We start from the raw sequence: 13,586 nt of genomic DNA, 5'->3' as shown, positions 1-13,586 counted from the left end.
ATAGGTTCATAAAGAATACATCAGTGACTTTTCTACTGCATCACAAGCCAAACTAGAAGGACAAAAACTACTGGCTATCAATTGATGTAAATTTCTGAGCTGTCACCAAATAATGATGAATAATCAAACTGTGGATCCAGAGATATAGGCAGCTAAAGTTATATCTAGGTTATACCTAAATCTATCATTTTCTTTTACCAGTCTCCTACATTTAACGTCCAAAAGGCCCACCTGAGTGGATACGCTGGCAATCATTAAAGATTTTGTTTAGTTTTCTTAGTTACCACTCAAGTGGGGTCACTGCGCACTTAATGGATTAGTCGGTGACAGATTTATTCTAATTCAAGAACACCAAATTAGCAACATTGTGAAAAGGCTCCACAAAGTGTGAAGATCAACCCATTTTAACCATAATATCCTTCCTTTTTTGTAGGACCTCCAGAGATCGCAGGCATATTTAGATTCATTGGATTCAAAAATACTCACCTTCATAACATATATTGGCTGTGGAATATCTGCCATATGTACAGCTGCTACACTCCTGACTTACATTGCATTCGAGTATGTATTTATATCTTTTTTTAGTTGTTATATTTTTTGCTTGCTTACAATAGTAGGAATAAACTATTGTTAGAGTTTATTCCCTGATATTTGTGTTCCATTGTTATTTGCTTATTTTTAATGTTTCCCTTTCTCTCTTATTCTTTTTCTTAGAAGAGATAAAAAAAAAAAATAATATAAATATAAACTGTATATATATATATATATATATATGTACATATATATATATATATATATATATATATATATATATATATATATATATATATATATATATATATATATATATATATATATATATATATATATATATATATATATATAAACTGTATATATATATATGTATGCATTTATGTATATATTTATATATAAACTGTATATATATATATATATATATATATACAGTATCTCACATAAGGGAGTACAGCCCTTTCACCTTTATAAATATTTTATTATATCTTTTCATGTGACAACACTGAAGAAATGACACTTTGCTACAATTTAAAGTAGTGAGTGTACAGCTTGTATAACAGTGTGAATTTGCTGTCCCCTCAAAATAACTCAACACACAGTCATTAATGTCAAAATCACTGGCAACAAAAGTGAGTACACCCCTAAGTGAAAATTTCCAAATTGGGCCCAATTAGCTATTTTCCCTTCCCAGTGTCATGTGACTCATTAGTGTTACAAGGTCTCGGGTGTTAATGGGGAGCAGGTGTGTTCAATTTGATGTTATCACTCTCACTCTCAGGGTGGTCACTGGAAGTTCAGCATGGCACCTTATGGCAAAGAACTCTCTGAGGATCTGAATAAAAGAATTGTTGCTCTACATGAAGATGGCCTAGGCTATAGGTAGATTGCCAAGACCTTGAAACTGAGCTGCAGCATGGTGGCCAAGACAATACAGCGGTTTAACAGGACATGTTCCACTCAAAACAGGCCTCGCCATGGTCGACCAAAGCAGTTGAATGCACGTGCTCAGCGTCCAGAGGTTGTCTTTGGTAAATAGACGTATGAGTGCTGCCAGTATTGCTGCAGAGGTTGAAGGGGTGGTGGGTCAGCCTGTCAGACCATACGCCGCACACTGCATCATATTTGTCTGCATGGCTGTTGTCCCAGAAGGAAGCCTCTTCTAAAAATGATGCACAAGAAAGCCTGCAAGCAGTTTGCCAAAGACAAGCAGACTAAGGACAGGGATTACTGGAACCATGTCCTGTGGTCTGATGAGACCAATATAAATGCATTTGGTCCAGATAGTGTCAAGCGTGTGTGGTGGCAACCAGATGAGGAGTACAAAGACAAATGTGTCTTTCCTACAGTCAAGCAGGGTGGTGGGAATGTCATTGTCTGGAGCTGCATGAGTGCTGACAGCACTGGGAAGCTACAGTTCATTGAGGGAATCATGAATGCCAACATGTAGTGTGACATACTGAAGCAGAGCATGATTGTCCATTCGGAGACTGAACAAGAGCAGTATTACAACATAATAATGACCCCAAACACACCACCAAGATTACCGCTGCTTTGCTATAGAAGCTGGCAGTAGAGGTGATGGACTGGCCAAGCATGTCTCCAGACCTAAACCCTATTGAGCATCTATGGGGCATCCTCAAATGGAAGGTGGAGGAGCGCAAGGTCTCTAACATCTACCAGCTCCATGATGTCATCATGGAGAAGTGGAAGAGGACTCCAGTGGCAACCTGTGAAGCTCTGGTGAATTGCATGCCCAAGAGGATAAAGGCAGTGCTGGAAAATAATGGTGGCCACACAAAATATTGACACTGTGGGACCAATTTGGGCATTTTTTAACTTAGGGGTGTACTCACTTTTGTTGCCAGTGGTTTAGACGTTGATGGCTGTGTGTTTGAGTTATTTTACACTGTTATACAAGTTGTATACTCACTACTTTACACTGTAGCAACGTGTCATTTCTTCAGTGTTGTCACATGAAAAGATATAATAAAATGTTTACAAAAGTGTGAGGGGTGTACTCACTTTTGGGAGATATTGTATATACAGTATATATATAAATATTTTTTTTTTTTTACCCCTTCGTATTTGTCTTGTTATATTTTACATAATTTGCTTAGAATTGTAACATAACTATTTCTCACATGCTTGCATATAGAATTCTATAAAGCATACATTACAAATACATATATCAAGCATCATTGGTAATATTGCCAAACCATTTTTTTCTTCTCTGCATTTCCTTATAATTTCGAAATGGTTTCCTGAAGGATATAGCAGTAGCTTCAATTGTTATTTTTCTTTTCCAGAAAAATAAGGCGTGATTATCCATCTAAGATCTTGATGAACCTGAGCACTGCCCTGCTCTTCCTGAACCTTTTCTTCCTGCTGGATAGCTGGCTTGCATCCTTTGAAATCAATGAGCTGTGTATAGCGGTTGCTGCCCTGCTACACTTCTTTCTTTTAGCCACCTTCACCTGGATGGGATTAGAGGCAGTACATATGTACATTGCCCTAGTAAAAGTGTTCAATACATACATTCGTCGATACATTCTGAAATTCTGCATCATCGGCTGGGGTAAGTGCACACAAAAACAAATGACTAGCTATTAATCAAAGTATTAATGAAAGTATTAAACATTTCCTAAATTACAGCAAAAACTAATATTTGTGAGAACTGAGTTAGTAGTCAGAATTACCAAAAAGAATTGGTAAAAGTAGAGCAGGGTAACAGTCAGCTACAGCTACTTACATTTACTACTTACAGCTACTTACAGTCAGCTACAGCTACATACACTTAATTAGCACACCACTATTATCTGCACTATTTTGTAATCAACAATAAATGATTATGTTAGGATGTTTGAGCTCCTTCGCAATTTATCAATGTCCTATCACAATAATTTTAAACATAAAGAGTGAACGCCCCATGTAATGCTTTTGCACTATAGTTGTATGAAACTTATAAACACCATTATACAGTAGGACAAATATCCAGGTATGTCATATTACATCAAACATAATACAGCATAGATATTTTTTGCACTGTTAATTCCAATCTATAACCAAAAAGAACGCATGCATAAACATAAGTATAGTGGGTACCACTTGTTCATATACTCAGAAATACATACAGGAATTCAGTACCTAAAATGGAATAATTAGAAGGAAATTGGAGCTAGACCCTGATAAAAAAAAAGTGAGGAGGAAGAAGAACCCAATGTTTCAGAGGTGTAGGAGCCCCCTTTCTAAAAAAAAAAAACACTTAAAGAGGAGTTCCAGCCTGGGGAAAAAAAATATTTAAAGTCAGCAGCTACAAATACTGTAGCTGCTGGCTTTCAATATAAGGACACTTACCTGTCCAAGAAGCCTGCGATGTCGGCACCCCAAGCCAATCCGTCCAATGGCTCCAGGTGCAGGCCCTGGCATCTTCACTAAGGGAAACAGGAAGTGAAGCCTTGCGGCTGCACAGCTTGTTTCCTACTGTGCATGCGCGAGTCGCGCTGCGCTTTCTGAATGGTCTTGCTGTCCTCTTGGACCTGTCGGTCTCTCAGAAAGCAGGGGGGGGAAGAAGGAGGGGACAGAAATTACGTAGTTTGCCACACACTGATTGGGGCGATCTTAACTGAAAGTGGGAGCAGCGGAGCAAACAAGCGGAGCTTCCCCTATAGAGTGGAGCTCCACTTTGAGGAGGTTTGATGTTATTGCTATATATTTGTGCTGTCTATCTATCTATCTATCTATCTATCTATCTATCTATCTATCTATCTATCTATCTATCTTCAAATTAAATAGAAACCAATCAGTAATGATGATTTAGCATTCATTTATTTTGTAGGTGTACCTGCTATAGTGGTTGCCATTGTTCTGGCCAGTACACACAATGACATTGCTTATGGAAGCAACTTTTACGGAAAGAATTCTGGCGGAACTGGTGGTGATCCATTGTAAGTGTCTCTTTCGTTTTTAAATGACGGTTGACTTTGCTAAGTGGGTGATTAAAATGCTGCTTTGTTAAACTCTTTTAAAATAACGACAGCTGGTAGTTTATTAGAGATCACCATGTACAATAAAAAGTGTCCTTAAAGGGCTAGTTCACCGTTACCAAAAACTACCTATGCAGATTAGGGGCATCTGTAGATAAAAACAAACTGTGCAAATTTGACTAAAGTTGAATAATGTCCCTGCTGTAGGTGTAGGTGATTTAGGTACCTCCTGAAGCCTGACTAGAATACTCCCAGGATGCTGCTAGGATGTTGCTAAGTCATTACTGCTCACCTTCAACATCACAGGAGTATGCTCTCAAATGTTGAGCTCAGAGCTTCCACATCAGGGGAGAGAGATAGCACAATAGTTGATTTAAATCAGAGAAAGAGCTCACTCCCGTGATGGTGAAGATGAGCAGTAAGAGCTAGGCCTCTCTTAGCAACATCCTAGAAGTGTTTCAGACAGGCTTTATAGCAGGTTCTATAGCAAGGGCATTGCAACTCTGATCAAAGCTGTAGTTTTTTTTTTTTATCTACTAACACCCCTTATTTGCATAGGGCAGTCTTTTTGTAAAAGTGAACTGTGAAAACATGCTGCAAATTATATTGTTACAGGTTATTCTTGGTTAGTGTTTCCTGCTTTTTGATTGTAATCTACCAATGTGCCTGCACTAAAGCTCAGAAACCATTTTCTGGCACTAGAAAACAATATGCAAACTGAAAGTATGATAAACAGCAGGGATATGCAAACGGTGGCCCTCCAGATGTTGCAGAACTACAAGTCCCATGAGGCATAGCAAGACTCTGACAGCCACAAGCATGACACCTAGAGGCAGAGGCTTGACGGGACTTGTAGTTTTGAAACAGCTGGAGGGCCACAGTTTGCATATCCCTGATATACAGTATATGTAGATAGAAAACAGTTTTCCTGGGTTCACTGTTGTACCAAGTTGAATTAGGTAGCTACACAGGGGGATATTTACTAAGATTGTTGCACATTGAATCTGGTACAGCTGTGCATAGATACCAACCAGCTTCTAGGTTTTATTGTCAAAGCTTAACTGAATAAGCTGAAGTTATAATGCACAGTTGCACCTGATTCTATGTGCACTAGTTTTAGTAAATGTCCCCCACAATGCGTTAGTACACAGAGGCATTATCTGCATTGATGGATAGGTCATTTTTCTGATAAAAGCCTAGGGTTTTGTAGAATATTATGAGCTTTCCAAATATTGCACCTAGCTTGAAAAGACATCCACAATTGTTTACATTGCATATTTATATCTCAATACAGAACAAGTTCATATCTGAACAGAAACAATGCAGGAATTTATTGTGCATGTTCAGTATATTTCAACCCTTAATTCTACTGCTTGGCAATTGATTCACAAAGTAAACTCTAACACCCAAATCATATATTTATGTGATATGAAAAACATTATATTCAAGAATACTCAAACTTTTGTTTTGTTTCAGCTGCTGGATAAAAAACGATACCGTTTTCTATGTGACTTGTGCAGCCTACTTTGGAGTTATGTTTCTGATGAATGTAGCCATGTTCATTGTGGTGATGGTACAGATTTGTGGAAGAAACGGGAAGAGAACCAATCGCAGCATCCGAGAGGAGGTCTTGCGGAACATGCGCAGTGTTGTCAGTCTTACCTTTCTGCTGGGAATGACATGGGGGTTTGCTTTCTTTGCCTGGGGCAAAGTTGCTCTTGCCTTTCTGTATCTGTTCACTATTTTCAACTCTTTGCAAGGTACAGTTTGGTTTGGCTTGGCTTTGTATGTTACAAATTAAAAATGTTAAAAACACTTAATAATTATTTAGCGATCCTTTAGTAGCCTGTGGTTATAACATCAACTTCCATATCTAGTATATATATGTGTTGCTATTGGCTCCTAAATATGTTTTAATGCTAGCATGTAGTGCCTTATGTCAGTCTTTTTCAACCAGGTTGCCCAGCTACCCTGAGATGCCCTGAATTTTTGCAAATTTAATTTTGCAAATTTAATTTTGCAAATTTAATTTTGCAAATTGAATTTTCTTTAGGGGTGCCTTGGCAAAATGCATACATTTTACCCCAAAATTGTATATAAGTGGGTGGGTGGATGAAACTTGCCTTTTAATTACACAAAGCCACAGGTTTCCACTGTACACTATTAAAACTTTCTAACTGCCAACCTCCTAATGACCAATGACATCTTCAGTAAGGAGGATGTCAGTTGCCTGCATATCATCCTTGTTTGACCCTCCCCTGCCTCTCTCCATCTGCTTTGGGGTCTCAAAACTGAGGGAGAAGAGAAATATTGAAATACTAGTCAGTACCAATTTGCAAAAGTGTATTTGCTTTGGAAGAATAAATCACCTCTAACGTTGGGTGTCCAACATGTATTGATGTTGCCGTTTATGTAAAATCAGAATAGTTTTTACATTTTAGAATGGGGCGCCTCAAGACTGTCCATAATTTTAAAGGGTGCCTTGACTGAAAAAAGGTTGAGAAACACTGCCTTATATTTTAGCTAACAATACATTCACTTTGATTTGTTACTTGGGCAGCAGGGTTGTCAGGAGTCAATCGCACATGTTTCTTCCAGTAATTAATTCCTTGTATAATAAAACAAATAGACTTCCACCCTACCAGAATCATCAAGCTGGATCTTTTTTGCTGCTTTCCTGTATGGTTTGTGTTTTTATAAAAAAGCATAGGCTCAATGTATTTCATTTTGCATGAATTTTGCATGTGGTTAGGTTAGGGATGGTGACCCTGCTTGTGGGGGATAGTGTGAGAAGGCTGAGAAGGGGCAATGTAGGCATTAAGCCTGGTCTATCAGTGAGAACTTGGCTAACAAATTGAACCAAATTGAAGCTGAACTCAAGCTTTTTATGTTGGTAAAAAAAAAAGACTGTGTACTTAAAGTGGTATTAAACCAAAACCAAAAATGTAATAGAATGAAGCTTACCAACCCTTAGATGTCGTGGCTGCATTAGTTTTATTTTTAGGCTTTGTTTTCCCTTATTTTACATGGTGATCTAGCCAGAAACACACTTCCTGCCTTAGGCTGGCCATACATGTTCAATTTTTGTTGTACACTTTCTGTTAAATTTACCACAAGCCACATAATATGAGGTCAAAGCTAAACAACACTTTCACTTGTATCTAATTAGGCAGGCCTTTGCACTACATAGTTGAAGGTAAATTTCAAGAAAATTGATCAGAAAATTGTAAGAAAATTGTATCGTGTATGGCCAACCTTAGGGTGCCTGCATTGCAGATGAAATAGTAAAGCAGACGCTTTTGGACAGAAGCATTGCCAGTCTGGCAAAGGGGTACTGTTAGACTAGCAGATTTAGATGGACTTGGCTAACAAATTGAAGCTGAACTCTAGCTACTACTTTATAATCAGTTACATAAAACAGGGTTTTTTTTCCCCTTTTGGGGATAAAGGTTTTCCATAAATATTAGAAAAAAATATGAAGCATCCCTGTTAGTGTTAAATGGTTTGTCTCAACCATCCAACTGCTACTTTGTTAAGACAGCTTGGTTTGCTAAAATAAGTTGAAAATTACAGACCTACTGACCAGATCACCAGGTAAAAATAAATCCAAAAAAGTCTTAAAAAAGAAAACTAATGCAGCCAACACATCTAAGAATTGGTGAGCTGCAATTTATAACATTTTTATTTTTGGGTTTAATACCACTTTAAAGCAGAGTTCCACCCAAAAGTGGAAGCTCCGCTTATCTGTCTGTCCCCCCGGTGCCACATTTGACACCTTTCGAGGGAAAGCAGGTACCTGTTTTTGAAAGGTACCTGTCCCCCATTCTGTCGGTCCTTCCTGCGGCAAGGCTTGTCAGAAGTTTGCCCCCCCTCCTCCTTCGCCACTGCCAGGCCATTCAGAAAGCGTAGTGCGCTTCACGCATGTGCAGTAGGAAATCGGCTGTGAACCTGCAAGACCTTACTGCCGGTTTCCTTTACAAGTTATGGCAGCGGCAGCACCCAAGAGCCGATGGAAACATTGGTTGGGGTGCTGACATCACTGTATTCTAGGACAGGTAATGTGACAGTATGTGTAGCTGCTGACCTTAAATTTTTCCTCGGGGGGGGGGGGGGGGGGGTCGGGAGCACTACTTTAAAGTTCATCCTATCTATTTTATACACCTAGAACCAAACTGCTAGCTGTGACCATTTGCCTTATATTGTATTCTTCAGTTCATGTGTATTGATGCAGAATGCGTGAACATCCTCTTTGAGCTTCTCTTTGTGAAGTTATGATGTCCACATTTTTGTAGAGTGATACCAAGACTAGCCATTCAACCAGGGTAGGAGTGACATTTGACTTAGGTGGGCAGGAGGTATAAAAACAGCCCTGGTTAGATTTCATTTTGTATTTACAAAGGGTTTTATACAGTACACTGCATATACTTTTATGCCTTTCTGTATCTGTTCACTATTTTCAACTCTTTGCAAGGTACAGTTTGGTTTGGCTTGGCTTTGTATGTTACAAATTAAAAATGTTAAAAACACTTAATAATTATTTAGCGATCCTTTAGTAGCCTGTGGTTATAACATCAACTTCCATATCTAGTATATATATGTGTTGCTATTGGCTCCTAAATATGTTTTAATGCTAGCATGTAGTGCCTTATGTCAGTCTTTTTCAACCAGGTTGCCCAGCTACCCTGAGATGCCCTGAATTTTTGCAAATTTAATTTTGCAAATTTAATTTTGCAAATTGAATTTTCTTTAGGGGTGCCTTGGCAAAATGCATACATTTTACCCCAAAATTGTATATAAGTGGGTGGGTGGATGAAACTTGCCTTTTAATTACACAAAGCCACAGGTTTCCACTGTACACTATTAAAACTTTCTAACTGCCAACCTCCTAATGACCAATGACATCTTCAGTAAGGAGGATGTCAGTTGCCTGCATATCATCCTTGTTTGACCCTCCCCTGCCTCTCTCCATCTGCTTTGGGGTCTCAAAACTGAGGGAGAAGAGAAATATTGAAATACTAGTCAGTACCAATTTGCAAAAGTGTATTTGCTTTGGAAGAATAAATCACCTCTAACGTTGGGTGTCCAACATGTATTGATGTTGCCGTTTATGTAAAATCAGAATAGTTTTTACATTTTAGAATGGGGCGCCTCAAGACTGTCCATAATTTTAAAGGGTGCCTTGACTGAAAAAAGGTTGAGAAACACTGCCTTATATTTTAGCTAACAATACATTCACTTTGGTTTGTTACTTGGGCAGCAGGGTTGTCAGGAGTCAATCGCACATGTTTCTTCCAGTAATTAATTACTTGTATAATAAAACAAATAGACTTCCACCCTACCAGAATCATCAAGCCGGATCTTTTTTGCTGCTTTCCTGTATGGTTTGTGTTTTTATAAAAAAGCATAGGCTCAATGTATTTCATTTAGGGTGCCTGCATTGCAGATGAAATAGTAAAGCAGACGCTTTTGGACAGAAGCATTGCCAGTCTGGCAAAGGGGTACTGTTAGACTAGCAGATTTAGATGGACTTGGCTAACAAATTGAAGCTGAACTCTAGCTACTACTTTATAATCAGTTACATAAAACAGGGTTTTTTTTCCCCTTTTGGGGATAAAGGTTTTCCATAAATATTAGAAAAAAATATGAAGCATCCCTGTTAGTGTTAAATGGTTTGTCTCAACCATCCAACTGCTACTTTGTTAAGACAGCTTGGTTTGCTAAAATAAGTTGAAAATTACAGACCTACTGACCAGATCACCAGGTAAAAATAAATCCAAAAAAGTCTTAAAAAAGAAAACTAATGCAGCCAACACATCTAAGAATTGGTGAGCTGCAATTTATAACATTTTTATTTTTGGGTTTAATACCACTTTAAAGCAGAGTTCCACCCAAAAGTGGAAGCTCCGCTTATCTGTCTGTCCCCCCGGTGCCACATTTGACACCTTTCGAGGGAAAGCAGGTACCTGTTTTTGAAAGGTACCTGTCCCCCATTCTGTCGGTCCTTCCTGCGGCAAGGCTTGTCAGAAGTTTGCCCCCCCTCCTCCTTCGCCACTGCCAGGCCATTCAGAAAGCGTAGTGCGCTTCACGCATGTGCAGTAGGAAATCGGCTGTGAACCTGCAAGACCTTACTGCCGGTTTCCTTTACAAGTTATGGCAGCGGCAGCACCCAAGAGCCGATGGAAACATTGGTTGGGGTGCTGACATCACTGTATTCTAGGACAGGTAATGTGACAGTATGTGTAGCTGCTGACCTTAAATTTTTCCTCGGGGGGGGGGGGGCGGGGGGGTCGGGAGCACTACTTTAAAGTTCATCCTATCTATTTTATACACCTAGAACCAAACTGCTAGCTGTGACCATTTGCCTTATATTGTATTCTTCAGTTCATGTGTATTGATGCAGAATGCGTGAACATCCTCTTTGAGCTTCTCTTTGTGAAGTTATGATGTCCACATTTTTGTAGAGTGATACCAAGACTAGCCATTCAACCAGGGTAGGAGTGACATTTGACTTAGGTGGGCAGGAGGTATAAAAACAGCCCTGGTTAGATTTCATTTTGTATTTACAAAGGGTTTTATACAGTACACTGCATATACTTTTATGGAATTTATTACTGTTTGTGAACTTTGAAAAAATTGCCTTGTTAACATTCAATATAACCTTTGTATTGCTGCAATGGAGACTGTAGGGTTTGTTGCAACCATTGTCATTGTCTTGCTGGACAGTTAGGTCTGCATGTCTGCAGGTGCAGTTTTTCATTCATTCATGTGGTGCTGTATTATAGTGATGATTCAAAGTGGAATGGAGGAAAAGAGGAATTTTGTTCCTCTAAAACCTCCATATGTGTCATCGTGGTAGCTGCTGTCTGATTGGACACTGCAACTCTGGATGACCTTCCATGTTTAGTGATGGCAGTGCATATAAAAAGCTTTGGCTCACTGCATTTGGCATGAATTTTGCATGCGGTTAGGTTAGGGACAGGACCCTGCTTGTGGGGGATAGTGTGCCTAGCATAGGGAGAGGTTAGAGTTGAGTAGAGACAGCATAGGGGCATCAAGCCTAGTCCATCGGTAGAAACGTTTGCTGATCAGGTGCTATACCACCACACCGCTCTACAGCCTTTTCCTTCATCAAATGCTGTCAGGTACAGTAATATGCCTAGTGTGTCTTCTACAGTAGAGAGAGAAACTGTTATTATCTGTCCTGCTGTAGGACTCCACTGTAATGGGTTCGGCTGCTTTGTTTAAGCCTGTTGCCAACTTGTTGGAACTTTGTGATAATACATTGTGCTGCCCATTAGTCTCCTTGTGCACATACTCCCTGTACCACTCATTACGCTCCATCTACATGCGATGTTGAGAAAAAAAGGAGGTACATTACCTGGGGAATTGAAGAAGAGACAGAGCATTGGTGACTGACACAATGTCAGATGAAATAGTATTTATTTTCTGAAGACCAGATAATGCTAAGTCATATGCACTGGTGTTGGGAGTGGCCAGTTGGCATTGAAATATTAAGCAGTGGTAGGAGGTGGGTGTGAGGTTATTGAGAGATGAGAGGGCTGAAGCAAATAGATAAGGACCAAGGATCAAAAAATGGGAGTGTTTTCACTGTGTGACATTGATGAACCTATAAACTAAACATGGAAATATTCTGTATGTTGACAGTGGTCATCATAGCTGCTGGAAAACAGGTTTGTTTTTTAAACTTCTAGAAGCAGCTTCTAAATTGCTTGAAATGTTATGTCTATTTTATACAATAAAGGCAGATACAATGGAGACAGAGGCTTTTCCTATCAAGTAATGATCTAGATATATACCTAAATGGCAGCTATTATTACAGGATATTTTCTTAAGCTGGCCATACATGGCTTTGTTTTTTTCGTACAGCCAGCAGGCTGAATAAAGAACACAAACTGATTCTCCCATCCACACAATAGAGGTGGATGAGGGAACTCTCCCTGCTGTCTAGTTGTATTTTGACAGTGGGACTCCCCTGCTGCAGCACTGATTGAACTAAAGTTTTTCAGCATGCCGATGTGAAGATTAAGACCGGGGTCACATATGTGCGAGATGACACGGGTTTCCCCGCATCTAATTTGCATGACTTGTGAGGGTGATCAACTCTCAATGAAGGCGGTTCACACAGGTCTGGGGCGGCCGTGGTCTGCATTCCAAAAGGGTCCTGTGAGTCTTTGGGTCCCGTTCAGGAGCGAATTCAGGCAAAAATTCAGACCTGATTCGTACATAGTTACATAGTTAGTGAGGCTGAAAAAAGACACAAGTCCATCCAGTTCAACCTATGTGTGTGTGTTTGCTTTTAACCGTACATTGTATACCCCTGTATGTTGTGGTCTTTAAGGTGTCCATCCAATAGTTTTTTGAAACTATCAATGCTCCCCGCTGATACGACTGCTTGCGGAAGAGAATTCCACATCCTTACCGCTCTTACAGTGAAGAACCCCTTACGCACTTTAAGGTTAAACCGCCTTTCCTCTAGTTTTAGTGAGTGGCCACGTGTCTTATTGTATTCCCTTACTCTAAATAGTTTGTTCCTTATGCTAGGGTCGCCAGTACAGTATTTGTACATTGATATCATATCCCCCCTCAAGCGTCTCTTCTCCAGAGAGAACAAGTTCAGTGCTTGTAGTCTTTCCTCATAGCCGATGTCCTCCATTCCCCTAATTATTTTTGTTGCCCTTCTCTGGACTTTCTCCAGTTCCAGCACATCCTTCCTGAGGACCGGTGCCCAGAACTGGACAGCATACTCCAGATGTGGCCGGACCAGAGTCTTGTAGAGTGGGAGAATAATCTCTTTATTTCTGGAGTGAATCCCCTTTTTTATACAACCCAGTATTCTGTTGGCTTTGCTTGCAGCGGCTTGGCATTGCATGCCACTTCCAAGCCTGTTGTCTACCAGTACCCCCAGGTCCCTTTCCATCCTAGACTCACCCAGAGGTTCCCCCCCTAGTGAGTAGCTTGCTTTCTGGTTTCTGGCCCCCAAGTGCATTACTTTACATTTTTCTACATTAAATCTCATCTGCCATGTAGTTGCCCACCCCGTTATTTTGT

At 39.7% G+C, this 13,586-nt stretch overlaps 1 protein-coding gene across 5 annotated transcripts in view; it reads left to right on the top strand.

The window, feature by feature from the left end:
• ADGRG6 (adhesion G protein-coupled receptor G6) overlaps nt 1-13,586 on the top strand; it is a 284,077-nt gene that overhangs the window by 253,194 nt on the left and 17,297 nt on the right. For all 5 annotated transcript variants that reach the window (XM_082249118.1, XM_082249117.1, XM_082249116.1 and 2 more), the window contains 4 exons: nt 434-561; nt 2,841-3,109; nt 4,370-4,478; nt 5,994-6,277. In XM_082249118.1, coding sequence (XP_082105244.1) covers nt 434-561; nt 2,841-3,109; nt 4,370-4,478; nt 5,994-6,277 — 790 coding nt within the window. The remainder of the gene's footprint in view (nt 1-433; nt 562-2,840; nt 3,110-4,369; nt 4,479-5,993; nt 6,278-13,586) is intronic.

This window comes from Pelophylax lessonae, assembly GCF_965119305.1.
Source record: "Pelophylax lessonae genome assembly, chromosome: 3".
In the NCBI taxonomy this organism is placed as follows: Eukaryota; Metazoa; Chordata; class Amphibia; order Anura; family Ranidae; genus Pelophylax; species Pelophylax lessonae.
This window is presented reverse-complemented; position numbering and strand designations above follow the sequence as displayed.